Source organism: Pistacia vera, unplaced genomic scaffold, assembly GCF_008641045.1.
Source record: "Pistacia vera cultivar Batoury unplaced genomic scaffold, PisVer_v2 Contig93, whole genome shotgun sequence".
NCBI classification, from domain to species: domain Eukaryota; kingdom Viridiplantae; phylum Streptophyta; class Magnoliopsida; order Sapindales; family Anacardiaceae; genus Pistacia; species Pistacia vera.
The window spans coordinates 1,837,318-1,863,986 of record NW_022196812.1 but is presented as its reverse complement, the minus strand read 5'-3'; the positions used below and the strand labels follow the sequence as shown (position 1 = coordinate 1,863,986).

The 26,669-nt window shown below is 36.2% G+C and overlaps 6 protein-coding genes and 1 non-coding gene across 8 annotated transcripts; 2 read left to right on the top strand and 5 right to left on the bottom strand.

The window, feature by feature from the left end:
• Positions 1-477: 477 nt before the first annotated feature.
• LOC116120240 (BTB/POZ domain-containing protein At2g04740-like) lies at positions 478-3,732 on the top strand. Its single transcript, XM_031406184.1, has 5 exons — positions 478-1,301; positions 1,427-2,189; positions 2,501-2,537; positions 2,618-2,751; positions 3,177-3,732. Exons 1-5 carry the CDS (start codon positions 821-823, stop codon positions 3,526-3,528), a joined length of 1,767 nt encoding a protein of 588 aa, XP_031262044.1. The 5' UTR covers positions 478-820; the 3' UTR covers positions 3,529-3,732.
• Positions 3,733-3,943: 211 nt separating this feature from the next.
• On the bottom strand, positions 3,944-5,803 carry LOC116120224 (fimbrin-5-like). The gene is made up of 5 exons (XM_031406167.1): positions 5,741-5,803; positions 5,464-5,621; positions 5,280-5,376; positions 4,991-5,082; positions 3,944-4,520 (listed from the first exon to the last, which is right to left on the bottom strand). Exons 2-5 carry the CDS (start codon positions 5,602-5,604, stop codon positions 4,362-4,364), a joined length of 489 nt encoding a protein of 162 aa, XP_031262027.1. The 5' UTR covers positions 5,605-5,621; positions 5,741-5,803; the 3' UTR covers positions 3,944-4,361.
• A 585-nt stretch (positions 5,804-6,388) lies between these two features.
• Positions 6,389-9,557, top strand: LOC116120388 (BTB/POZ domain-containing protein At2g04740). The gene is made up of 5 exons (XM_031406340.1): positions 6,389-7,126; positions 7,252-8,014; positions 8,326-8,362; positions 8,443-8,576; positions 9,002-9,557. The coding sequence occupies exons 1-5, from the start codon at positions 6,646-6,648 to the stop codon at positions 9,351-9,353; spliced, it is 1,767 nt and encodes a 588-aa protein (XP_031262200.1). The 5' UTR covers positions 6,389-6,645; the 3' UTR covers positions 9,354-9,557.
• Positions 9,558-9,768: 211 nt separating this feature from the next.
• Positions 9,769-15,387, bottom strand: LOC116120386 (fimbrin-5-like). Of its 2 annotated transcripts, none has more exons than XM_031406338.1 (14): positions 14,822-15,387; positions 14,518-14,688; positions 13,908-14,146; positions 13,643-13,814; positions 13,495-13,533; positions 13,272-13,340; positions 12,990-13,106; positions 12,388-12,599; positions 11,894-12,049; positions 11,566-11,816; positions 11,289-11,446; positions 11,105-11,201; positions 10,816-10,907; positions 9,769-10,345 (listed from the first exon to the last, which is right to left on the bottom strand). In XM_031406338.1, exons 1-14 carry the CDS (start codon positions 14,906-14,908, stop codon positions 10,187-10,189), a joined length of 2,019 nt encoding a protein of 672 aa, XP_031262198.1. In that variant the 5' UTR covers positions 14,909-15,387; the 3' UTR covers positions 9,769-10,186. The 2 variants fall into 2 exon arrangements, with proteins under 2 accessions (XP_031262198.1, XP_031262199.1); XM_031406339.1 differs by having other exon boundaries at positions 11,617-11,816; positions 14,822-15,385.
• Positions 15,388-16,292: 905 nt separating this feature from the next.
• Positions 16,293-16,366, bottom strand: TRNAI-AAU. The gene has a single exon. It is a non-coding gene; the product is annotated as a tRNA-Ile (tRNA).
• Positions 16,367-17,303: 937 nt separating this feature from the next.
• LOC116120389 (fasciclin-like arabinogalactan protein 7) lies at positions 17,304-19,108 on the bottom strand. Its single transcript, XM_031406341.1, has 2 exons — positions 18,960-19,108; positions 17,304-18,244 (listed from the first exon to the last, which is right to left on the bottom strand). Exon 2 carries the CDS (start codon positions 18,190-18,192, stop codon positions 17,422-17,424), a length of 771 nt encoding a protein of 256 aa, XP_031262201.1. The 5' UTR covers positions 18,193-18,244; positions 18,960-19,108; the 3' UTR covers positions 17,304-17,421.
• A 2,912-nt stretch (positions 19,109-22,020) lies between these two features.
• LOC116120390 (rho GDP-dissociation inhibitor 1-like) lies at positions 22,021-24,097 on the bottom strand. The gene is made up of 4 exons (XM_031406342.1): positions 23,735-24,097; positions 23,582-23,648; positions 22,270-22,488; positions 22,021-22,187 (listed from the first exon to the last, which is right to left on the bottom strand). Exons 1-4 carry the CDS (start codon positions 23,954-23,956, stop codon positions 22,036-22,038), a joined length of 660 nt encoding a protein of 219 aa, XP_031262202.1. The 5' UTR covers positions 23,957-24,097; the 3' UTR covers positions 22,021-22,035.
• Positions 24,098-26,669: the final 2,572 nt, after the last annotated feature.

Below are 26,669 nucleotides of genomic sequence, written 5' to 3'. Positions count from 1 at the left end.
GATTGTTTGGTTATCCCATATAACAGAAGCTTCGTTGGTGGTCTTTCACCACCATAACCAATTTGGACATTTTAACACATGCCTGAAGTTGCTTAACGTCTCAGCATCTGGAGCCGAGGGGCATATCAAACGACGCATAAAAATGATTAAAAAAGAAAAAAGAAAAAATGAAGAAGAATTAAAGTATTGTGCAACGTACGAGTTAACCACATGGCTAAAGGAGCAATTCCTGAAGTTTTTATCAAAGCAATTTTGTAAGTGTGGCATCCTGGGTCTAGACTCTAGATATTGTGGTTGTGTCTTTGTTCAAAACTGGTAGGTAGTTGGATATCTAATAGATGGAGGTGCAATAATTTCATTGGTGTGTCACATTGGTATAATGGCTGGCTTCTACTCAGTTGTGAAGTTGTGATATCTGTTCCTAAACATCTTTTAGGAATTAATAAGAAGTACCTTCAGGTTTGTGAAAGTTTAAATGGCCCACATATTTTAGAAAGTGACACTGGCCTCCCATAAATCTTTTAGAAATAAATAAGGGTTAAAAACTCGACGCCCATAAAAAAATCCGTTAGAAGTTTAAAGACAAGTGTCCTCATTTGCAGGAAATCAGCCTACCTATAAAACCCAAAATCTCCCTCCATCTCTCCCTCTCTGTCTTCTCTCAAATCCACTCAGCAAAAACCCTAAACCAGAAATGCTCACTCTCTTAGACCCCAATTCACCAACCTCAATCAATCACCAATTTAACCTCCATCATGACCATGATCATGACCATCTCGACAATTACTAGTCATCCCTGCAACTCTAATTTATTTCCAGAATGCCACCGACCGCCCGTCCCTCCTCCTGGACCACCATCGACGCTGAACTTGACGAGATTGACCTCGACGCCTCCGACTTCTCCTCATCTGTCCCGATAAAGAAGGTACCCAACGGCGACGTATTCGAGGCCTCTCGTGCCGGTGACTTTGACCGCCTCAGGTACCTCCTGGAGTCCGGAGTTAACGTCAACGCACGTGATCAGTGGGACTCAGTTGCGCTCTACTATGCTTGCCTTGCGGGACACCTCGAGGCCGCGCGTATGTTGTTGGAGAGCGGCGCGATTTGTTCGGAGCATACGTTTGATGGCGACAGGTGTCACTACGCGGCGCTCAATCTCAAGGTGAGAAAGCTTCTGAAGGCGTTTGAAGCGAGGCCGCCACCATTGGGACCATTGCAGGCGTCGCTGAGAGACACGTTCTTAGGGTGTGGAGCTAACAGGCAATTCTTGGAGCAGGCTGAGGGTATTCTTGGGATTTCAGGTACATTTTGTGTTGCTAATACTGTATGGTATGAAGTTTAGAAATTGCATAAGCAATTTGAAGTTTCGTTAGTGAAAATTGAGATGCCTTTGGTGATAATGGCTGACACGTGAGAGTTTGAATAGGTGTTTCATCCAATGTGGCAGTGAGTTTCAATTCTTTCCCTCCTGATGTGGTATTTTATGTTCAAGGTAGACCTATTGAAGCTCACAGAGTCATTTTAAGTGCTCGGTCTTTGTTCTTTAGGAGAAAGTTTGAAACTGATTGGAAACCACCCCGTAATGAAGTCAGATTTTCGAAGGAGAAGTTGTCATATCCAGCTCTTTACAGTCTCATACACTTTTTTTATTCTGATAGACTGGAGATTGCGGTAGATTACATGGAAAATCTTGTGAGAATTTGCAAGGTGTGCAAGTGTGAGTCACTGCAAAGGATTCTTGAGAAAGAATTGATTCATCAAAAATATGCAGAGTATAAGGCATTGAGAGACGTTGACAACTCTCAAAAACGATTCATTTTACAAGGCTCATCGTTACCTGAAGAGGATCGGCTTCCTGCTGCATTGTATCGGCTCCTTCAAATTTCCTTATCAAGATCCACTATGGATAGCAATATTGATGATAGTGTTAATAAATTAGCATCTTGTGTTAAGTCGATGCACATGAGTGATTCCTTAGATGATCTAGCTGATGTATGTGTAAGAGTTGGTAAGAAAATTTTCCGTTGCCATCAAGTGATTTTAGCATCAAGGTCAGAATACTTTAAAGCAAGGTTGTCCCGTGTGAAGGATTTTAATGAAGGGAAGGATGGATTACCCAGTGATACCCTTCCTTGTATTGAAGAACATGATTTGAGCATGGACACATTTGAGAAAATGGTTGAGTATATGTAAGTGTTTTCAGTTTATTATCTTGAAAGATTACATGTTATTTAAGTTAGTTTGGAGAAACATTTATGCATTTCTAGATTTGACTTGCAACATTTATCTTTGTATGAGTAGTAAGTGAGCAGCGTGGAGTAGGAAAATGTATAATTGAAGTAACCAGAGTTATGTTTCCTTATTAGCATTTTACATATACCGCATATAGCATAATCAACAATTCTAGTATTGGGACCATTTTATCTTTTTTTATGTTTTATTATTCAGCTACTTAATTTAATTGTCACCGTACTTATTTTTGAATCGCTGGTTAATTCAGGTACACTGATGGGTTGAAGGAGATAGACCCAGATCAGGTATCATGTGTGTCAATAAACATGGCTTTTGACATTAAAGCTTTATCTTTTTTCTAACTTCCATTGTTTTGTTTGAGCAGGCTGAAGAAATGTTTGATGCTGCTTCTAGATATTTATTATTTCCTCTTAAGCGTGCTGTTGCTGATGTGCTGTTGCAGCACCTGGAAATGGTCTCACCAGCAGAATTGTGCCATTGGCTGATATTGTCAGATATGTACGATGCTATTGCTTTTTTCTCCTCTTTATGGTCTTGATTGTTTTTCTTAGTCTTCAATAGCATTTTTGCAAATATACTCACCTGCTAGGAGAAACTTTTTAATTAATCATTGGTAGTAAACTGCATAATTTGGGGCCTAGCTCTACACCCTTCCGAAATCCTTATTCCACATTTAAAAACAGATTTGCAATATGCTGTTAACTCTTGAATTAGGCACTTCGCTTTACTCTTGGAGCTCTGATCACTTAAAAAAAATCCTGAATACGATCATAAACTTGGTAATATGAGACAGAACTGATATACCATTACAAAACTACCTTTCTGTGGCAAAAAATAACATAGAATTGTTGAATCAATAGATATCTTCGTAGTTGTTGACTTGGTTGTAACTATACAGTTGACTGTTCAAATTACATTTGTAGGTATGGTGTTTTCAAGATACGGGAATACTGTTTGGAGATAATAGCTTCTAACTTTGAGACATTTGCTGATACTCGTGAGTTCCGGGCAATGCTTTTGACACTACCTCCACCATCTGGAGATTCTTCACTTCGCACGACTGTTCCAAGTGCTCCAGGAGCTATGGTGAATGTAGATCAAGGTAATCTTCTCGATGATTTGCGGGAAAAATGGCTTGAAGCTGAGGGTGCTGAGCTTGACGAGAGAGATGAGAGTGCATTAATTTTTGACAAGCGCCTTGAGATGCTTATGCAAGTGGCAGAACAAGAAAAATCTGATATGAGCACCAGCAACAATGAAGACTGCGTCACATGATCACAGAGTTTAACCAAAAAGAAAAAATGTTAGTTATAGACATTCTTTTTCCACATATATAAATAAATACATCGTTTTGTAGCATGTCAAATTTGTAAGTGCAGACAGATGTTTAAATGTGTAAGCCTCCAAACGCTTTAGTTGGGTTTTCGTAACATGTGTTGCTGTTGCTGAATCAATGTCAGAGTATTCGTTCTGAGAAAAGATTTCGTTGTTTATGTATAGTTTGAGTCACTCTGGATTATAACACCTAAATATCATAATAATTCAGATTTAAATATCTGATACTGAATCCGAAAGTGTAAATTCAAAGGAATCTTGTGGATTTTAACGTCAATTAAGAGCTATACAGTTATACATCTCTTTGTTGGAAGTAATGGTGCATAATAATCGCATATCACCATTATTTGTCACCTTTGATAATTGACAATGACACGGATGAACCCGGTAGTATTCCTAACCAGAAGAAAGAAACTCCACCTTTACAAGAACAAAAGGTTTTGTATATGTCGAATAATCTGTTTCTAAGGATGGAAGTAAAAAACTCTCTCCATCCCGACCTCCCCAGATCACATTATTCAGCATAATCAATGATTTTTTTTGTCAAATCAATAAACCTATCAGCAAAAAATCTAATTACAAAAAGGAAAATTTACAGGACTTTTCTGTAGTTTACAAGCACTTAAGAATGAGCTCTGCTTGCATAAAGAGCGGCTGAATATCTGCTATCTGTAGTTAAATCTCCTGTCATTTCTTTTCTATTGAAAATAAGACTGAAGATTTAAGAAAAAGAAAAAAGAATTAAAAGAACTTTTTCTTTGGTTCATTCTTTATCAAGATTCGTTTTCTTCGTTTCCTTCACCAGACAGGACTGTCTCACTCTCGCCATCAGGAATGCCACTATCTTCAGCAGGGGGTGATTCTGGCTCCCCTTGTTGCAGGCTCCAGTACATGATGCTGGCAGTCAAAATGAGGATCATCTTCTGGTTTACCTGTCAAAATGTCACACATCATGTGGGTTTGAAGTTAAAAACAAGTATTGCATAAACCATTCAAAATTCTAAGTTGAATTGGTTATCTCCAGTCCAGGAACATCCGGTGACAGCCTTTTGTCATCCTCAATAGGAAGTGATATAATCGGATATAGAACTGGAGGGTAGAGAGGCAATTGAGAGAACTAGTTAATATCATTGTTTTAATTTTGGATAATCAACCCAGTGGAGGGCAAACCAACAACCAATCAATTCATATTGCCCATCAACTAGTGTTCTCATATTATAATAAACCGTCAAATAGTATGATAAATTCTTGGATTTAGAGTATGGAATAGGCAGGGTAAAAATCTCCATCAAGTTTTAAATGTAAAGTTCCATGATTTCAATAGATCCCAAAAACTGATAAATTCTTTATGTAAATTAGTTTGCAGTGCAGTGACAGTAACCAAACATATTAACAGCCATACCTCTATAATGTCCTCCGGTAACAAGAAAATAGAGCACCCAAGCTTCCGAGCAACACTGATTATATAGGTTGCATTTAACTTCTTATCCTCCTCTGCAATGTTAATAACATCAAACGTGAGGCTTTCTCAATGGTGTCTAAACAGACAATATTCATGCATATCCGTTCTAGTCAAATGCTTGTTGGGAAGCCAAAAGTGGTGCAAGCCTGGCAGATCTCCCATTTTCATGCCAAATTCAACAACGCACTGATTTAAAAAAGATACAAGAAATAATGAAATAATGGCATACCATTTTCTCCTTTTGTAACAAGACTCCAGTTAACCACCCTTGGCTCCACCGCGCTAAGCAGCTCAAGGAAGAAAACCCCGGTTGAAAGTTTCTTATCCTACAAGCAAACATTACATCAAACACCAAACAATGAATCATGGCATACAATCCAATCACAGAATAAAGTAATTGTTTGTATATTTACCTTGAAGCTCTCCATTTGAGAGGTTCTATCTGCCTTCTTCACTTTATTGTTTGCCCAGTTTAGAATGTCAGCATCGGTAATCTCTTTTCCCTCGGAGTGAGATCTCAAGTTTTTCAGGAGTTGGAGCATAGTAAACCTCATCAGTTGCCATAAAAATGCTGAGAAAAAAAAAAAAAAAGAAAAGAAAAAGAAAAAGGCAGAGTTAAAAGTTCGTTCAAATGCTACACTGAAGTCTCAAGTCGAACGACAAATAAATATGTACGTACTACATACTTACAACATGGACCTTTACTTATTCCCCAACGGAAATAAAGATGGAAAAACTTGCCTAGTATTAACTTTTTATTTCCTTGCACGAATCTTATTCCACATTTAAAAACGATTTGCAATATGCTGTTAACTCTTGAATTAGGCACTTCGCTTTACTCTTGGAGCTCTGATCACTTAAAAAAATCCTGAATACGATCATAAACTTGGTATATGAGACAGAACTGATATACCATTACAAAACTACCTTTCTGTGGCAAAAATAACATAGAATTGTTGAATCAATAGATATCTTCGTAGTTGTTGACTTGGTTGTAACTAACAGTTGACTGTTCAAATTACATTTGTAGGTATGGTGTTTTCAAGATACGGAATACTGTTTGGAGATAATAGCTTCTAACTTTGAGACTTTGCTGATACTCGTGAGTTCCGGGCAATGCTTTTGACACTACCTCCACCATCTGGAGATTTCTCACTTCGCACTACTGTTCCAAGTGCTCCAGGACTGAAATTGTGATATCTGTTCCTAAATATCTTTTAGGAATAAGAAGTACCTTCAGGTTTGTGAAAGTTTAAATGGCCCACATATTTTAGAAAGTGACACTGGCCTCCCATAAATCTTTTAGAAATAAATAAGGGTTAAAAACTCGACGCCCATAAAAAAATCCGTTAGAAGTTTAAAGACAAGTGTCCTCATTTGCAGGAAATCAGCCTACCTATAAAACACAAAATCTCCCTCCATCTCTCCCTCTCTGTCTTCTCTCAAATCCACTCAGCAAAAACCCTAAACCAGAAATGCTCACTCTCTTAAACCCCAATTCATCAACCTCAATCAATCACCAATTTAACCTCCATCATGACCATGACCATCTCGACAATTACTAGTCATCCCTGCAACTCTAATTTATTTCCAGAATGCCACCGACCGCCCGTCCCTCCTCCTGGACCACCATCGACGCTGAACTTGACGAGATTGACCTCGACGCCTCCGACTTCTCCTCATCTGTCCCGATAAAGAAGGTACCCAACGGCGACGTATTCGAGGCCTCTCGTGCCGGTGACTTTGACCGCCTCAGGTACCTCCTGGAGTCCGGAGTTAACGTCAACGCACGTGATCAGTGGGACTCTGTTGCGCTCTACTATGCTTGCCTTGCGGGACACCTCGAGGCCGCGCGTATGTTGTTGGAGAGCGGCGCGATTTGTTCGGAGCATACGTTTGATGGCGACAGGTGTCACTACGCGGCGCTCAATCTCAAGGTGAGAAAGCTTCTGAAGGCGTTTGAAGCGAGGCCGCCACCATTGGGACCATTGCAGGCGTCGCTGAGAGACACGTTCTTAGGGTGTGGAGCTAACAGGCAATTCTTGGAGCAGGCTGAGGGTATTCTTGGGATTTCAGGTACATTTTGTGTTGCTAATACTGTATGGTATGAAGTTTAGAAATTGCATAAGCAATTTGAAGTTTCCTTAGTGAAAATTGAGATACCTTTGGTGATAATGGCTGACACGTGAGAGTTTGAATAGGTGTTTCATCCAATGTGGCAGTGAGTTTCAATTCATTCCCTCCTGATGTGGTATTTTATGTTCAAGGTAGACCTATTGAAGCTCACAGAGTCATTTTAAGTGCTCGGTCTTTGTTCTTTAGGAGAAAGTTTGAAACTGATTGGAAACCACCCCGTAATGAAGTCAGATTTTCGAAGGAGAAGTTGTCATATCCAGCTCTTTACAGTCTCATACACTTTTTTTATTCTGATAGACTGGAGATTGCGGTAGATTACATGGAAAATCTTGTGAGAATTTGCAAGGTGTGCAAGTGTGAGTCACTGCAAAGGATTCTTGAGAAAGAATTGATTCATCAAAAATATGCAGAGTATAAGGCATTGAGAGACGTTGACAACTCTCAAAAACGATTCATTTTACAAGGCTCATCGTTACCTGAAGAGGATCGGCTTCCTGCTGCATTGTATCGGCTCCTTCAAATTTCCTTATCAAGATCCACTATGGATAGCAATATTGATGATAGTGTTAATAAATTAGCATCTTGTGTTAAGTCGATGCACATGAGTGATTCCTTAGATGATCTAGCTGATGTATGTGTAAGAGTTGGTAAGAAAATTTTCCGTTGCCATCAAGTGATTTTAGCATCAAGGTCAGAATACTTTAAAGCAAGGTTGTCCCGTGTGAAGGATTTTAATGAAGGGAAGGATGGATTACCCAGTGATACCCTTCCTTGTATTGAAGAACATGATTTGAGCGTGGAAACATTTGAGAAAATGGTTGAGTATATGTAAGTGTTTTCAGTTTATTATCTTGAAAGATTAAATGTTATTTAAGTTAGTTGGGAGAAACATTTATGCATTTCTAGATTTGACTTGCAACATTTATCTTTGTATGAGTAGTAAGTGAGCAGCGTGGAGTAGGAAAATGTATAATTGAAGTAACCAGAGTTATGTTTCCTTATTAGCATTTTACATATACCGCATATAGCATAATCAACAATTCTACTATTGGGACCATTTTATCTTTTTTTATGTTTTATTATTCAGCTACTTAATTTAATTGTCACAGTACTTATTTTTGAATTGCTGGTTAATTCAGGTACACTGATGGTTTGAAGGAGATAGACCCAGATCAGGTATCATGTGTGTCAATCAACATGGCTTTTGACATTAAAGCTTTATCTTTTTTCTAACTTCCATTGTTTGGTTTGAGCAGGCTGAAGAAATGTTTGATGCTGCTTCTAGATATTTATTATTTCCTCTTAAGCGTGCTGTTGCTGATGTGCTGTTGCAGCACCTGGAAATGGTCTCACCAGCAGAATTGTGCCATTGGCTGATATTGTCAGATATGTACGATGCTATTGCTTTTTTCTCCTCTTTATGGTCTTGATTGTTTTTCTTAGTCTTCAATAGCATTTTTGCAAATATACTCACCTGCTAGGAGAAACTTTTTAATTAATCATTGGTAGTAAACTGCATAATTTGGGGCCTAGCTCTACACCCTTCCGAAATCCTTATTCCACATTTAAAAACAGATTTGCAATATGCTGTTAACTCTTGAATTAGGCACTTCGCTTTACTCTTGGAGCTCTGATCACTTAAAAAAAATCCTGAATACGATCATAAACTTGGTAATATGAGACAGAACTGATATACCATTACAAAACTACCTTTCTGTGGCAAAAAATAACATAGAATTGTTGAATCAATAGATATCTTCGTAGTTGTTGACTTGGTTGTAACTATACAGTTGACTGTTCAAATTACATTTGTAGGTATGGTGTTTTCAAGATACGGGAATACTGTTTGGAGATAATAGCTTCTAACTTTGAGACATTTGCTGATACTCGTGAGTTCCGGGCAATGCTTTTGACACTACCTCCACCATCTGGAGATTCTTCACTTCGCACGACTGTTCCAAGTGCTCCAGGAGCTATGGTGAATGTAGATCAAGGTAATCTTCTCGATGATTTGCGGGAAAAATGGCTTGAAGCTGAGGGTGCTGAGCTTGACGAGAGAGATGAGAGTGCATTAATTTTTGACAAGCGCCTTGAGATGCTTATGCAAGTGGCAGAACAAGAAAAATCTGATATGAGCACCAGCAACAATGAAGACTGCGTCACATGATCACAGAGTTTAACCAAAAAGAAAAAATGTTAGTTATAGACATTCTTTTTCCACATATATAAATAAATACATCGTTTTGTAGCATGTCAAATTTGTAAGTGCAGACAGATGTTTAAATGTGTAAGCCTCCAAACGCTTTAGTTGGGTTTTCGTAACATGTGTTGCTGTTGCTGAATCAATGTCAGAGTATTCGTTCTGAGAAAAGATTTCGTTGTTTATGTATAGTTTGAGTCACTCTGGATTATAACACCTAAATATCATAATAATTCAGATTTAAATATCTGATACTGAATCCGAAAGTGTAAATTCAAAGGAATCTTGTGGATTTTAACGTCAATTAAGAGCTATACAGTTATACATCTCTTTGTTGGAAGTAATGGTGCATAATAATCGCATATCACCATTATTTGTCACCTTTGATAATTGACAATGACACGGATGAACCCGGTAGTATTCCTAACCAGAAGAAAGAAACTCCACCTTTACAAGAACAAAAGGTTTTGTATATGTCGAATAATCTGTTTCTAAGGATGGAAGTAAAAAACTCTCTCCATCCCGACCTCCCCAGATCACATTATTCAGCATAATCAATGATTTTTTTTGTCAAATCAATAAACCTATCAGCAAAAAATCTAATTACAAAAAGGAAAATTTACAGGACTTTTCTGTAGTTTACAAGCACTTAAGAATGAGCTCTGCTTGCATAAAGAGCGGCTGAATATCTGCTATCTGTAGTTAAATCTCCTGTCATTTCTTTTCTATTGAAAATAAGACTGAAGATTTAAGAAAAAGAAAAAAGAATTAAAAGAACTTTTTCTTTGGTTCATTCTTTATCAAGATTCGTTTTCTTCGTTTCCTTCACCAGACAGGACTGTCTCACTCTCGCCATCAGGAATGCCACTATCTTCAGCAGGGGGTGATTCTGGCTCCCCTTGTTGCAGGCTCCAGTACATGATGCTGGCAGTCAAAATGAGGATCATCTTCTGGTTTACCTGTCAAAATGTCACACATCATGTGGGTTTGAAGTTAAAAACAAGTATTGCATAAACCATTCAAAATTCTAAGTTGAATTGGTTATCTCCAGTCCAGGAACATCCGGTGACAGCCTTTTGTCATCCTCAATAGGAAGTGATATAATCGGATATAGAACTGGAGGGTAGAGAGGCAATTGAGAGAACTAGTTAATATCATTGTTTTAATTTTGGATAATCAACCCAGTGGAGGGCAAACCAACAACCAATCAATTCATATTGCCCATCAACTAGTGTTCTCATATTATAATAAACCGTCAAATAGTATGATAAATTCTTGGATTTAGAGTATGGAATAGGCAGGGTAAAAATCTCCATCAAGTTTTAAATGTAAAGTTCCATGATTTCAATAGATCCCAAAAACTGATAAATTCTTTATGTAAATTAGTTTGCAGTGCAGTGACAGTAACCAAACATATTAACAGCCATACCTCTATAATGTCCTCCGGTAACAAGAAAATAGAGCACCCAAGCTTCCGAGCAACACTGATTATATAGGTTGCATTTAACTTCTTATCCTCCTCTGCAATGTTAATAACATCAAACGTGAGGCTTTCTCAATGGTGTCTAAACAGACAATATTCATGCATATCCGTTCTAGTCAAATGCTTGTTGGGAAGCCAAAAGTGGTGCAAGCCTGGCAGATCTCCCATTTTCATGCCAAATTCAACAACGCACTGATTTAAAAAAGATACAAGAAATAATGAAATAATGGCATACCATTTTCTCCTTTTGTAACAAGACTCCAGTTAACCACCCTTGGCTCCACCGCGCTAAGCAGCTCAAGGAAGAAAACCCCGGTTGAAAGTTTCTTATCCTACAAGCAAACATTACATCAAACACCAAACAATGAATCATGGCATACAATCCAATCACAGAATAAAGTAATTGTTTGTATATTTACCTTGAAGCTCTCCATTTGAGAGGTTCTATCTGCCTTCTTCACTTTATTGTTTGCCCAGTTTAGAATGTCAGCATCGGTAATCTCTTTTCCCTCGGAGTGAGATCTCAAGTTTTTCAGGAGTTGGAGCATAGTAAACCTCATCAGTTGCCATAAAAATGCTGAGAAAAAAAAAAAAAAAGAAAAGAAAAAGAAAAAGGCAGAGTTAAAAGTTCGTTCAAATGCTACACTGAAGTCTCAAGTCGAACGACAAATAAATATGTACGTACTACATACTTACAACATGGACCTTTACTTATTCCCCAACGGAAATAAAGATGGAAAAACTTGCCTAGTATTAACTTTTTATTTCCTTGAACGATATCATTCCCAGCTACATTCACAAGAGAGAACTTTAGCTGCTTCCCTATTTTCACAACTTGGTTGCAATTCTCAACTTTTCTAAATGGCATCTTCATGGGAGGCTTAGAAGCCTGCTTCCAGTTAACTGATTCGGGTGAAACTTTGTCAAGAACTTCTAAGAGAACCCATCTGCATGCACAAGCGGTAGACATCAACCAAAATTCACTGGGTTTAATACTGTTATAGGAAATAGATGAAATCCTCACCCATTTCTGACATCCTCAAATACATTGTTGACATATGTAGGAATACCAAGACTGTTAATCCACAGTCGGAAACATCTCTCTTCGCGAGAAGTTTGTGCATCATCTGTCATCATCTCAGCAAAGGAAATCTTTTTGCTGTCAAAAGACAATCCATTCCTGCAAGAGAAAAGTCCATGCTAGTAACAAAGATTGCAGAAACCACAGTTGAAAAATAAGTCAGAGTTTGCACATGCACACATGAAAACAGAAATTACTGTGTCCTATATGATACATCTTCAGAAAGCTGGATGATCATGATAACTATAAATTTGTTATTAAAGCAGGGATATGATTTTTCCCCAAAAGACAGAAAGCAGTTCTCAGAAAATCCAGCATAAATATCTCTTTTTATGTGAAGGTACAGAAAATCACTCCTCAGAACACAGAGGTAGAGCAAAAAGTCTAGGAACTCTGCAAGCTTAAAATGCATGAAAACAATATGGATCACAGCTTACCTATGCTGGAATATTTGTGCAACAAATGCAAGGTTAAGATTGGGTGAACCCTCAACGATATCCTTTGGAGTGAGATATCTTTTGCAATCCAATTTCTCTGCCTGTTCAAGAACTTTGGTTGCCCTTACAGTAGGATCTTTTGTATCAAAGGTGTCAGGGCTACTGTGTTCTGGAGCAAGAGCAGTCAACAAGTGAGCATAAGCTTCTCCATCCTGCAAATTTATTAGTAGCAGAAAGGGCGAAAATTAATTCAAACACAGTGCTTCATGAAACTTTCATCCTCAAAAGTTGAAACTACTAGAGTTCTAGACAATTGATGAGGCATCATAAGTTAAAAAAAACAAAAAAAAAAAAAAAACATTTTATTCAGACTTTATTCTCCAATTTTGGGACAAAACTGAAGGTTATTTAAGCAGGAACAAGTATGCAAAAAGTTTTGCAGTAAGATAATGATTCTACTTCAATGAAAAGCACATGCAGATCCATTCAACCAAAAAAAATTGGGTTAATCATCAAACCATGCCAACAACGAAGTTACTACTGAAAGAAATATACATAAACATAAAGTGGCTTTGTCATAAATAAATTGATGATTTCCCTACCTTCAAATCAGAAGAGAAGTTTGTAACTTGCTTTTCGTAGCCAGCTTTCTTGAGATGAAAATTCATCCATTTCAACAAAACCTTTTCAGGCGATAAACCAATAAGCTCCTCCACATCCTGCAAAAGTTTATAATATCATAACCAAAACTATTATTTAATCATTGCTGAAAATGAAAGCATGACTAGATCTTATTTAGAATATTTCTGAAGATGAAAGCATAAATAGAACTTATTTAGAATACATAACACCAGAAGCCGTAAAATTGATCAACACATCATTACCTGGCTGTCATCCACCAATTCCACAAGTTGAGGAGTTTTCTTTAGATTGAGATCAGCTAATAGTTGAATCTGATGTCGGCATCATACGAAGATACGAAAAAACCAACAGTTCAAAATTATGCGAGTCATTGAGAACTCAAATTTAGGTCTTACAATTGAAATAAAATTCCATCACTATTTATTTATATGGATACTTTCAAAACAAGAAATTCAAGTTGAATACCTTGATTATTTGAGAAATCAATCCAAGTAGTAGATGGGGCTACCAAAAGTAAAAAAATTGAAGAATAAGTCAGGATCTCGGGTAAAGTTCAAACCAAAGTGACTATAAAAGCAAATTCCCATTAGTAACTGGTACTCGCTCAACTTACTCTTGCTTCAGCCAGGTCCTGTGTGCCTATATTAACCACCGTGCAGCCAATAGCTTTTGCAGAATTGAGGCCAAGGGTATGGTTCTCATTCTTCTCCCATGGGTTTAGGACACGTTTTGTGTTAATGGCTCGTTCATCTATGGTCCCAGGAACAGCTACATTGATAAGCTTACTGCAAGCGAAAAATACAAACCATCAGTAAATGCTGAAACATGCACTAACGCCTATGGGTGAAAAAATAGTCAGGCAAGTAAGGTGCATCTACCAAAGTAAAACTCCATCTTTAGCAACTTCAAATAATTCATTCGTAGCTGGATCTATTGGAAGATATTTTTTCAAGAATGGATCCTCAGCCAGGTAGCTGTTGATGTGGGCAACATAAGAAGCCTTCTCAGATTCATTAATAGCATGGTGAACAGTGGTTGTGGTTGCTTTTAGAAATGAAGAACTACTACTTGAACCACCTGATTTCTCCATTGCTCGGGCTTGCAAATTTAAAAATGCCTGCCAATTATAAAAGTCCCACACATTGCTGATCCTTTTTCATTTCATCATAATTATAACCCATCTAACAAAGAATGAGAAATGCCATCTTGATATACGAACACATAGTAGCACTAATTGAAATTATGTAAGTAAGTTTTGAAAGCTTAATTTACATGCCATATCACCCATCATCCAAAAAATAGAAAAACCGGAACACATTCATTAAAAGCAATGCCAACTATTCCACAATATCCACAAATAAATTTTCATATTCAAGCATCATGAAACTATAATTGACAAAAGCTGATAAAGAAATTATAGTTAACAAAAGTACAAGAAAATGGAACAATAAGCAAGAATAATCCTAATCGAAAAGATAAAGGAATCACCCGAAGGTAGGATTCAAAGTCGATTTCTTCAGTCATGTCCCTACAGGACTCTCCCAAGATGGACTTAATCTCATCCTCATTACTCATTTCAGAGAAAGCCTTTAACTTTGCAAAAACAGGCGGCAAATCTTCCACCTTGACACGACCCGACTGAGTCCTTATCGAAATAAACTGTAAAAAAAGAAGAAAGAAAAAAGCAATACAACCCCACCCAGTTCATATATCATTCAAATGGTTTGATTCTATCACAAACTCATCTCAGTGAATAATCACATTAAAAAAGAAAAAAGAAAAATATAATTACCTTGGATTTGAGGGTGCGTAGCTCGACTTGGGTGAACTGACTTTGAAGCCATGGATCAGACACAATAACACCCACAAAACTAGACATTTTGGCCTTGTTTTTTGGTTAAATTTTTCTCCACCTATAAGAAAACTGATTTCCAACTATATATACACTTTTACATATACATATTAGCTAACAAATGATGTATAAATGCGTAAATAAAGATGAAAGCAATGCATGCATCAAAGATCAAAACTTTTCATACAAAGAAACATACAAGAAAATGAAGAAGCATAGAAGAAATGAAACCCGTTTAAGAACGTGAATATGTTGATAAAGAAACAAAGAAAACACGAACCTTTAAGAATAAAAAACTCAAGGTAATTAAGAAGATAAAAAAATGTAGTCGTTTATATGATCACAAGTATTGTGTGAGTTGTTTTGACAGAGAAAGGGAGAGAAATGAAATGGTTTTGATGGTGAAAATGAATGAGAAGGAGAGAAAAGCGTGGTGGTCAAAAGGACCCGCGAAGACGCAGGAAATGAAATAGAGAGGGAGGGAGCAGAAGAACCAAATCAAAATAAAACAAAGCACAAACGACCATACGAATACCAAGCATCTGCCTCTGTGTTTGTTCCTTTCCTTTTATTTTGTCCCATTTTTATTATTGATATTTATTATAAATAATATCCCACTCTTCAATTAATTTGTTTCTTAATCATATGATTTATCATTTAATTTCTTTCTTTTTTTACATAAATTTATTAGATACTTGTCATTAAGATACATATTTTATTTAATAATATATTAAATATCAACCTTTTTGACCAAATATATACGCGGTTCAATGAAATTATTATTGAAATGAATCTCTAAAACTTGGGCGGACTGATAAATAATCAATAAAATTGTGTTATTGACGTCTGTAATGGTTTAATAAGTCATGGTGGAAAAGAAAGCCGGCAAGGGTGGGCGGCGGTGTGCGGTTGTGGTGGTTGTGTTTAGTAGGGTGCCTGCAGCGCTTCAAAATGTCAACATATTATTTAGTTTGATTTATGTTAAGTATATTATAAATTAAATTAAATTTGAACATATTTGAGTTGAGGTAGCATTAATGTGGATACTTTGAACTTTTATAATATCATTAATTAATCCTTAAAAAGGTTGTTTTAGCTTTGGTTACAGGCACGGAGTTAGTCATGTTAGTAAGATCCTAAATGCATAAATCTTCAAGAGCAGTATTTAATATTCATACCAAGTTTTAGCCCAAGCATACCAAGAAATTGAGCGTGGGAACGGAGACGTGGCAAATAAAACTATTCTCCTTAGACAAGCCCAATTGTGACTAAATTATCATGCTTCCTACATTCCAATTGCCCCCACCCAAATACATTACGTTTAATTCTGGCCCATTTTTATTAAATTTCTGCTTGGGCCAATAAAAGTTTTGAATGATAAGTCCATTTCTGGTTGAACAGTAAAAAAATTTGGCCCATGCAGGTCTCGAACCTGCGACCTTCGCGTTATTAGCACGACGCTCTAACCAACTGAGCTAATAGGCCGGTGTGTCTAATTGTTTATCAATAGTATACAATTTTTAATGATGGCCAAAAGCAGCAATAAAGTAATAATAAAGCAACTACTACTCATAGCTCATTAAATAAACCTTGCTTAATGAGGTAACCAAGTTAGCTAGCATGTATAATAAAACCATAATTTTCAATAGTCTGATACATAAATGTCTTCATCACGCAAGAGACGACAAAAACAAATGGGGGTTTGCTTTTTACAAGATGACAGTAATTGCAATCCTCCTTATCTAGTAATCTTTAAATTCGGTTGGTGACAGATTGCACTACTCGTGAAAACATTTGTTGGTGCATTTGGTCCATGCTATCACTACTTCATCTTCATACTCTCGATGATTCGAGAAACCCCCAAATGCTTCTAACTTAAAACATTTTTTTATGATGAACTCAAAACAACACAGCAAGCACTAAGTTTGTTTATGATGGAGAGCCCTTTTAGTATTTGTATTTTTAAGTTTATGGGAAGTTAAACACATCTTTTCGAGTCATTGCTCATTGTCTCTCCCTTGTTCATCGGGGAGGTGTTATGATGAGTCTTGATGAAGCATCGTCTATTTTTGTTAGTAAATGAAACAAAAAGCGCCGGAGAAGAAGAGCTAGTACATAAAAATTGACTTCTTTTATTGGCAATTACGCATCATCTCAGTGTAGGCTCTGTTGAAGTCGCTATACCGTCCTCCTTTGTTTTCTAGAAAATATATTACATGTTTCTTATATACTTCCTCCTTCTCTCCTGACATGCTGACAATTTTGTTGCCCTCTATGTAAGATTATATATAATTGAAAGAGTTATGGGGCTATTGTTTTAGATAACTACAGAAAATTGCTAAACTTCACATCTTATAAGAAATATGAATCATAGAGATAAAATTGAAGGCATATATTTTGAATAATGACACAAGAAATCATATTCTGATACATGATCCCAATAGCATATTTAATAAAAAATTTGTTTAAAAATCAAAGCAAATGAAACAAATCCGGATATATCCTTGTAACATAAATTAAAGACTGAATCGAATCATCTCTTACAAGAACAATACCAACCCACCAGACACTGCCAAAACCAACTGACTCCAAATACCCCAGTTGATGACCACACCAGAAGAATTTGCTGGTGAAGATTTTGGAGAAGTACCGTTGTCACTTGTATCAGATGGAGTATCGGCAGGCGGTGCAACAACAGGAGCAGGAGCAGGAGCTGGCATCGGAGGAATGTCGGTACCAAAGATTGCCTCTGGAAGAAGGACCTTATCAACTTGATACACGGCAACAGGATCAGTTGAATGCACACTGCTACTAACTTTAGTTCTAGTCCATCCTGAATCAATGTGCACGGTCCCAGAATCATCAGTGAAATTCAAGGAGTAACCCCCAGAACCAGCATATGTGTTAACAGGACCTCCTTGGCTAAGATTCTTGAACTCAGCCAGAGAGTAGAAATGTGGCAAGGCATGGAATAGGCAAAGTTGCTTAAGCTGGTCTTGAGTGAGTTTGGATAAAGAAGGGTTCTTAAGTGACTTAAAGGCATCATCTTTGGGCACAAATATGGTAATGCCTTCTTCAGTATTGTTAGCTTGGTTTTGGAAGGTATCCAAGACTTTAGTGGATTCAAGATAATTAAGGAAGGTGTGGAATGGACCAGCCACAGTGAGTAAATCAGTCAGGTTCACATGATCAGGGGCTGGCGCTGGCGCTGGAGTTGGGGCTAGTGAGGGAGGACTAGCTGCTTTCTGAGCATTTGCTGAAGAGCACAAAAACAATAGCGCAGCAATCACGAAAACCATGGAAAGTCTCATTTTTTCCGTGACTTTTTATGTTGCCTTTTAAGGTGACCAGACTCCCTGATTCCTGCAAGAACAAAAACAGCGAGTAAATAGATCTCATCTTATAAAAGAAACATGATGCGGGCAAATTCAATCAAACCACAATGCGCGTCAAAGTTCTGTCAATTTCACCCCTAAATCAAAGCCTCAAAGTCCAGAAAAAATTATTAGAAAAAAAAAAAAAAAAGAATCGACTGTTCTCGCTACCCACCGCACTGGCTATAACCCATAACTAAGGTGTATAAAAGTGTAGCAAAACACAACTCAATGAGCCTGACTGGGACACAAAGTCAGATCTTGAGCAACTAATTCAAAGAGAAAGAGATGCACCAACAAATGAAACAGACATGTGGAAATTATGCAAGCATTGACACATAAGACATGCAAAGCAGAAGCGAGATTCGGTTTCAATTTAAGAACCCTTTCAAGAAGTGAACCCAACCTCAGAAATCTCCAAAAGATCAAAACTTTACAGCAAAACTCAGATCAAAATCCCATTTTGAATTCGCATTACAAAATTTCTGAGTAAACCCAAGTAAAAAAATCTCTCAAAGATCAAGAGCAGTCAACGACCACACAATGTATGTACATCGAGAATGACAAAAGAAACAGATCTAGATCAGCTAAAGAGTAAAGAGACACACATTATTAAATAACACTAAAAATAGTTTAAAAAAAAAGAAGAAGAAAAGCATAGCAAAAAAGAAGTACAATGAGAGCAGAGTTTGACAGACACTGACCTGACCAAGAGGAATTGAGAGAGAGGAGAAACAAAGAAATGGTGATGATATGCTTCGGCAGAAACTGAAATGTTTAAGAGAGTATATAAAGATGGATTTAGCAGTAAAGAAAAATGAAGTTGTGATGGTACCAGCTGGTGAAGTGAAATAAAGGTTTAAAATAGTAGGTGATAGTATTTTTTGTTTTTAAAAAATATTTTAGAAAATGTGTTTCCAAACTCGGGAGGTTACTTGTTTAATTGAATTACTTAGAAGAAAAGAGGATGGATTGGTATTGGTCGCCTTTCTTAATCACTCTTCAACTAATTATTTTTTTTTATAAGTCTTACCTTCTACTCTTTTTTTTATCTTCAATTATTCATCATATCATGATAACTTCTACAGTGTTCACTTGCTAACATGCACCTTATCGTTTCTGCTCTACAGAATTTGTATTAGATATTAGAATGACATGTAATCTATAAATCTGATCCATAAACACTCTTTTAATTTATAGATCGTAAATGCAAAATTAAGAATTAACCGAAAAAACAAATAATGTGATGTATATCACGAGTAGAAGTTAGTAAAAATGTCATGAGCCGAGAATTTGTTTTCGAGAGGGGCCCACCACGAGATTTGGGCCAACCAGCATCCGCTGTCGGGTTGTTTGTCACCACTAAAAGCCAATGCCAACTGTTGCTCTCGAGCGATGGTTATTGATTCCACGCCAAACGTGCGCACCATCCACCTAAAACTACGCAAGGGAAGTTTATGTTAGCAAACACGGCTTACTGTACTATGGAAACGACATCGTTTGGTCCTGTCCTACTCTCGCCGACACTAAATGTCAAACCTTCACTAGATAAAAATATTTATAAAATAATCAGATAAATTTGATTTGCTGATTTGGGCATTGAAAGACTATACTTTGGTTGACTTACACTAATTACTAACACGAATTTCAAGAAAATCAACAAACTTTTAAGTTAAATTGAACTGAATGAAATGAAACTTTAATGTAACAATAAGGTGAAAATGATATGATGAAAGCAAAAATCTAATAAATATTAAATCCTGGTTTAATAAAAGATTTTTACCGACTGAAAATTCAAATGTCTGCTTTTTATACCATATGCATCCAATTCAATCCACTGAAAATTAATTAATTAAATTTAATTTTGGATTAAAATGACATGAATGGAGTAATTTGGTTACTTTACCTTAAACATTACAAAATTGAAGAAAGATGCACGTGAAGTTCGTTGGGATGTGCGGTCAAATTAAGCTGAAGATTATATAATCTTAATCATAATATATATTTAACTTAATGAACATTGACTTAAAAAGAGGTTGAGATTTCAAATTTGTCTTTGTAAGAGAGGGAAGGTGGTATGGCAATATCAAATATCAAATGGGNTATATGCATCCAATTCAATCCACTGAAAATTAATTAATTAAATTTAATTTTGGATTAAAATGACATGAATGGAGTAATTTGGTTACTTTACCTTAAACATTACAAAATTGAAGAAAGATGCACGTGAAGTTGGTGCGGTCAAATTAAGCTAAAGATTATATAATCTTAATCATAATATATATTTAACTTAATGAACATTGACTTAAAAAGAGGTTGAGATTTCAAATTTGTCTTTGTAAGAGAGGGAAGGTGGTATGGCAATATCAAATATCAAATGAACCTTTTTTTTTTTAAATTAATCAAATCATATATCAATTAAGTAAATCAAGTTTATTAACAAATTGATTACACATGTCAAGTTCTTTAAGTGTCCCAGTACATGCTGGTCAATGTTAAAGGTAATCAAGATTTTAACTAAACATGCTTAAAGGTAATATAATTACATGGAGAATCAATGTCAACCAAGAGGCGGGAAGATGAGAGGTTACTGTCAATTTGATTTGTCTTGCTTTGTTTTACCATTTCAATACTCCAAATCATGTTGAGAAAAATGTTTTCATGTATATTATCCAGCCATTCAAGAGTTTAAATTAAAAAGAAATTTTAGCATTATCAGCTAAAAAATTCAAAGAACAAAGGTGCAGTTACTTGAAAATAAAACTCATTACCGGCAAGGCTGTGCTGCTTTCTAAAATCTTACCAGTCCTAATATACCAATAGTTTACAATCTACTAAAGAATGAAGATATGACAGTTAAAACAAAAACCCAGGGAGATATGCCACAGGCAAGATATGATTTGATTAAGGTAACATTGGAAGCGGAAAGTCTTCAACCAATAATGGTCTAAGAACATCAACTGAACGAGGATGAAAACGTAGTTGAGACAGGGAGGAGTTGAAGAAACAAATTCATCGTCGGGTCAGGAATGCCTAAAGCTTCCATATTAAATAGAGATTCATCGTGGACAATAGTAGTAGTTCTTTGACGTTTGTCTCCCTTTTCTCTTTGTATTTATTTACTATGTTGTTTTCTTATTAAAAACGCCTACTGCATGTGCCATACAGATAAACCGATTTCACAGCCAAAAGTCAAAAAGCTAGCAAATTGAAGTCTACATCAGGCAATGACTAGATAGCCCCCGCAATTGAATTGATCATATGAAATAACAGATTCCAGATAATGGAACATATATTTAGAAAATGTGGTATTCTGATAGGACTAATAACCAACCAAGAATTATTAAAAGTATTGTGTAGTTAAAAAGAAAAGAAGCACCTGAGAGTTCAAATTTGAATCAGATTTTGGCCCGTGATGTGGTATGAATTGGTAAGGTAGATGATTAATATCCTCAAGGGGATCTCAACAACTCTGATGATTCACCCCAGAGTTGGTGCCTTGGTTGAATTGAATAAATTAATAATATGGCATGACAAGCAAAAGTTACGTCAACAAGACAGACTTTCTTTTACTTTTCTAAACAACTACAGTGATCATATTTTGGGGTCAGCTGATTAAAATTAATCAAGCAAGTTGCAGTAAACTCTATACATTAATCTATAAAGTTAAAACCACTAAACGGAAAAGTTCTAGGCATAATGGCATGCCAGTGGATACCTAAAGGAGATTTTGATCCAAACAATAAATCTAAAGCTAATATAATTCAAAAGAATACCACTTTAACAAAGGCAGGCAATTAAACTGACCTTTGTTCTTGCAGTATATGATCCTCTTGCGAACATGCCAGAAGGGGTTGTGTCTTCTGGCATCACATGAGTGTAAGGTTCTGGCTGAGGACTAAAGGTTCCAAGCATCTCTTTAGCACTTTCAACTGATGAATACTAGTTGTGAGATAAACATTTAGTGGTTGAAATTCAAAATTTTAGTACAATGTAAGAGCGTAGATGGCTTACCTTTGATACCAGTTTTCCAAACAGTGTTGGTGTACTTAAGGCCAGATACAATGTTATTATTGACTTCAAATGTTATTTTGAAGCTGTAATGAGTACCTTCTTTCAATGTAAACCATGACCCCTTGGGTTTTCCACCCTCTGGAATAGTGAGAACAATGTCAGATCTTCCGGGTGAGAGAATTGTCAGACTAAGGATCTTCACTTCAGGTTCAAGAGTTTCTGCATTGAAAGAAAAATAAAACCAGATTTACTGTAAGCAGATGGAAGAGAAAGATGCAACTTGTCAGAAGAAAGCAATTGGATAAGTTTTACTATGATGGATATGAAATATCTCATTAAACAGGAACTACTTCAGTAAGATGGGGGTGTAATGATGGAAATGGTATTCGAAACACATATAACTACAGAGACGAGATTGGTTGCTAAACACAAGATAAGCGGTCAACTATATTCTCTTGAATTGATGAGCACACTTTCATCTAAAGATTATGTTATCTTACTGATGGCACGTTTTTAAGTAGGCAAAAAACCCTCTGTCACAGACTATTCAGCTTTAAATTGTTAACTAGAATTACAAGCAGGGACTGGAAGTTTAGTGTTGGGTTTACAAGAAAGGTGAAAAACAGAATTGCTCTTGGAGAATCAAAATTTGGGGTCTGCTAACGGAATTAGAATTTGAACATGTTGCTAAAATTGACAATTCTCAATTACTCAAAATGGCAGAAAGGGCAGCTATTTCCAATGACCAGTATGCAGCGAACAGTTTTTAGTACCCAAAATTCTGCAACTTCTTCAACAAACAATTAAAAGGAGAGCAGTCTAATTCAACACCACACTTGACTCACTTGTGTTTTTTGGACATAAAACCACTCCTCAAACCAGAAATCTTAAGCCATCAGAGAAGAACAATGTTATACATGCTTTTGTAACCAACTTAATGCCAGAGAGTGAAATTTAAGATGTTCTTTGTCCTTTTGATACGAAAGTTGACAATGGAAGAACAAAAATAAAAACATCAAAACTTTTTCAGAATACTTAGGATTCTCATTTCGTTGTAACAGGAACGAAGAATGACCATCAATTCTATTTGGATATAAATTACACATCAACGGGAGTAATGAAAATACAACATTTAAATGTAGGATCAGGAAAGCGTCAAAATTTCAAACCTTTAGCGAACCTCAGAAATACACATTGTTTGTCATTGACAATCAACACCAAAATGAAAATAAAGGAATCATAAAAGAAAATGTTATATCCTCAAAACCCAATTCTAACAAGATCATAAAACTAAAACGGAGAAGATTAATACCTCCAATGTTTTCAAAATTAACACTTCCAAGAAGTTGCTCCTTCCACTTCCTCAGGCTCTCATCATCCTGTAAAATTCACAAAAAGTCAACAACACATATCAGAGATTGTGCATAGAAACAATTAAAACAAAAGAAAAAGAAGACAAAAGGACCTTATCCTTTTCAAGCTGTTCTTTGAGAGTGTACTGAGGACCAAGTTCAATTTTGGTGTCTACCTCTTCTTCATCATCAGTTTCAGGCATGTGCTTACCTAGCCTCTCCGCGGTTGCCTCATCTTTACCCTCCAAAGCAACATCACTTTTCTCTCCTCGCTCTGTGTTCTCATCAAACCCCATATCCCTGGAACTTGACACAGCTCTAACAGCCAAAGACATTAATAACTCATCAACGCTGAACCCAAAAACAAGGCAAGCAAAAACCAGTACTAATAATGAAAGAAGAATTGGTCGAAATGACTTGAAAAAAAGGCAAGAATTGTCTTTGTCCAAGAAAAACCAACAAATAAGAACCAAAGACACAAAGACCCACAATAACAAAAGAGCAAAAAGACAAAACAGAAAATGGCTGTTTTGTCTACTAGCTTTTTTTTTTTTCCTTCTTTTTGGGGGCGTGAGTGGTGGGTTGTTGCAGACTTATAATGTTGAAAATCTCAAAAGCAAAAATGAATGAATGTAGATAGAAGTAGTTTTTAGTTTTTAGTTGGAGAAAATGTGCAAGGGAAAAGCAGAGAAAAAGTCATGTGGTGATCCGTAATTAAAGAGGAAGAAAGAAACAACGTGAAGGTCACTCATGAAAATGTGAAGACCAGGATCTAAGTAAACTCAGCCTAAGATTGTGCGAGAGATGTTAGGGTGTTAGTTATTACAAGTACAACTACTTGGAACAGGTCCTTTTTTCAGTTCATCTTATCATTGCATTCTCCTTTTTAAGGTTAATACATTTGGATTATGGTAAGAATCGAAGATTAATTCCATGTCACCATTATGTATTTTTTTTCTAACCTGTGGAAAGTCAATATTTATTACTTACAGTTTGTTTTTACCTGGAATTGTAGTTTGGACTGGGTTTAAGAGAGTGTGTGTGTGTGTGTGTGTGTGTGTGTGTGTGTGTGTGTGTGTGTGTGTGTGTATAAGGTTATTATTATTATTATTTAAAAATAATTTTGAGGGAAAGACAAAGTAGGATTATGCAAATTAGAAGTTAGAAAATCGTTGGGTTCGAAAAGGGATTTCTGATATGATAAAATTAAAAAAAATAAAAAAAATGGAATTTATTTAAAACTAGTAATCTATGAACGCGTGAACGGGATTGGATTAAAATATGTTATTAATCTTACCAACTAAACTCATCTTGATTTGCACATGGTATTATTGTATTTAAATGTTTGAGTATCTTTGTTTTGAATAAGCAATTCGTGTAAGCATGTCTTAAGCTAAAATTAAATCATCTGTTATGATATAATATTGAAATTAAATCAATAATTATTTTTTTTAGATGTTGATAAAATAAACAGATTAGTGGATATCAATCCGAATTCCATTTAGTGGGGTAAAATATCCGAATTCGAACACGGATTGGGTTATTGTCAAGTTTTTTTTTTTTTTCATCTGGGTTTGCTTTTGTATTGTGCCTGTCAACTTGAACTAGAGGTGAAATCGAGTCGAATGTATGGGTACTTGAACTCAACTCGGTTACTACGGTATCGAGTTCAAACCTGATGAATCGAATTTGAACTCGAATTCGGTACATAAAAGTTGAATTTGAGCTCGATTAATCGAGTTTTAGTCGAGTTTAATCAAGTTTTAATCTAGCTTTTCGAACTTTTTGTACAATGATCGAATTCAACTTGTAGGATTATTCGAGTTACTCAACCAATGCCAAGTTGAATTCGAGCCAAAACCAAGCCAAACTTGAGCTGTTTGCGAGTGGCTCAGCTCGATTTTCAGCCCTAACCCGAACCTGAGTCAAGATCTATAATCTCAAATTTACTTATATATGTATATACTGGGCTTATCATCTTTAGGCTGGGCCCAATTTCTCAAAGCGACATGGCCCACCTCTTCAAATTACTATACCATGCCCATGTAATGTGTATGCCTAAAAAGAAAAGCGTTTTTTGTATGTAAAAATAGTGGGACAATGAGCCTGACATATACCCATTAAACCAAGTCAAGGATATAAGTTAGATTTAAACAATATTAAATATGGAGGTTGGTGAAATATTACATCAACGTTAGATAATCTGTAGACTAAACTCCCTAGGATGTAGCCATAATCTAACTTGGGAAATGTTGATTTCTCTGCCCTTGTTATGGAAACACAAATGAAAAAAGAACAACCAAATAACATTAAAGTAACTCTGAGGATTGGTTTGGCGGTTAAGAATGTTTGCTTCTTTCATTGATTTCTTGGGTTCGAATCTTGGGGATATCTACTATATTTGTGATTTACTTTAAAACATTAGGTTTATAGAGTATTTAATGGGTCTTGGGGATTAGTTGAGATCCTACCATTTTTGTAATTTACCTTAGAACATTAAGTTTATAGGGTATTTAATGAGTCTTGAAGATTAGTTTAAGTATGCATAAGTTGACCCGAATACCCCGATCATAGCAAAAAAAGAAAAAAAAAAGAGTTGAACCGATAACATCAGTAATTTATATTCTTGTTCAATATTTTCCTTTGAGAAAGATTTTCACTTGTACAAACGCAATCTACACTCTTAAAAAGGAGTTAAAAAGCTTTTCAATATTAATAAGAGTAAACAACACTTTCCCACCCAAGGTTTGGCGAATCTACAGATCCACCCCTGGTTTCATAAATTGCAGATCCTTACCTTTAAATTAATATAGTTACTTATCTCTCAAAATAACCTCCACATCTTAATTTTCTCTCAAATAACCCCCAGAGCAGATCCTAGCCAAGCAAAAAATCTGGTCTGATTTCGATACCAATAGACCTTACCGATACCACCATCAGCATCCTCTTATCCTCCTCACCAAACCCCCTAACTTTTCCACCTGATTGCACCTCGACGAGGTGCCGAAATTTGGTTGGAAAAGCACGACAAAATGTGAAAACCTAAAG

Coding starts and splice junctions, on each gene's coding strand:
- LOC116120240 (XM_031406184.1), top strand. CDS start 821: ATGCCACCGACCGCCCGTCCCTCCTCCTGGACCACCATCGACGCTGAA. Junction 2,190..2,500: donor GAGAAAATGGTTGAGTATAT/GTAAGTGTTTTC, acceptor TGGTTAATTCAG/GTACACTGATGGGTTGAAGG. Junction 2,538..2,617: donor AGGAGATAGACCCAGATCAG/GTATCATGTGTG, acceptor TTGTTTGAGCAG/GCTGAAGAAATGTTTGATGC.
- LOC116120224 (XM_031406167.1), bottom strand. CDS start 5,604: ATGAGGTTTACTATGCTCCAACTCCTGAAAAACTTGAGATCTCACTCC. Junction 5,083..5,279: donor TGTTACAAAAGGAGAAAATG/GTATGCCATTAT, acceptor TTAACATTGCAG/AGGAGGATAAGAAGTTAAAT. Junction 4,521..4,990: donor TACCGGAGGACATTATAGAG/GTATGGCTGTTA, acceptor ACATTTTGACAG/GTAAACCAGAAGATGATCCT.
- LOC116120388 (XM_031406340.1), top strand. CDS start 6,646: ATGCCACCGACCGCCCGTCCCTCCTCCTGGACCACCATCGACGCTGAA. Junction 7,127..7,251: donor GGGTATTCTTGGGATTTCAG/GTACATTTTGTG, acceptor GAGTTTGAATAG/GTGTTTCATCCAATGTGGCA. Junction 8,015..8,325: donor GAGAAAATGGTTGAGTATAT/GTAAGTGTTTTC, acceptor TGGTTAATTCAG/GTACACTGATGGTTTGAAGG.
- LOC116120386 (XM_031406338.1), bottom strand. CDS start 14,908: ATGTCTAGTTTTGTGGGTGTTATTGTGTCTGATCCATGGCTTCAAAGT. Junction 11,447..11,565: donor AATAAGTAAAGGTCCATGTT/GTAAGTATGTAG, acceptor TTTTTTTCTCAG/CATTTTTATGGCAACTGATG. Junction 10,908..11,104: donor TGTTACAAAAGGAGAAAATG/GTATGCCATTAT, acceptor TTAACATTGCAG/AGGAGGATAAGAAGTTAAAT.
- LOC116120389 (XM_031406341.1), bottom strand. CDS start 18,192: ATGAGACTTTCCATGGTTTTCGTGATTGCTGCGCTATTGTTTTTGTGC.
- LOC116120390 (XM_031406342.1), bottom strand. CDS start 23,956: ATGTCTTTGGCTGTTAGAGCTGTGTCAAGTTCCAGGGATATGGGGTTT. Junction 23,649..23,734: donor AACAGCTTGAAAAGGATAAG/GTCCTTTTGTCT, acceptor TGAATTTTACAG/GATGATGAGAGCCTGAGGAA. Junction 22,489..23,581: donor TAATTTTGAAAACATTGGAG/GTATTAATCTTC, acceptor CTTTCAATGCAG/AAACTCTTGAACCTGAAGTG.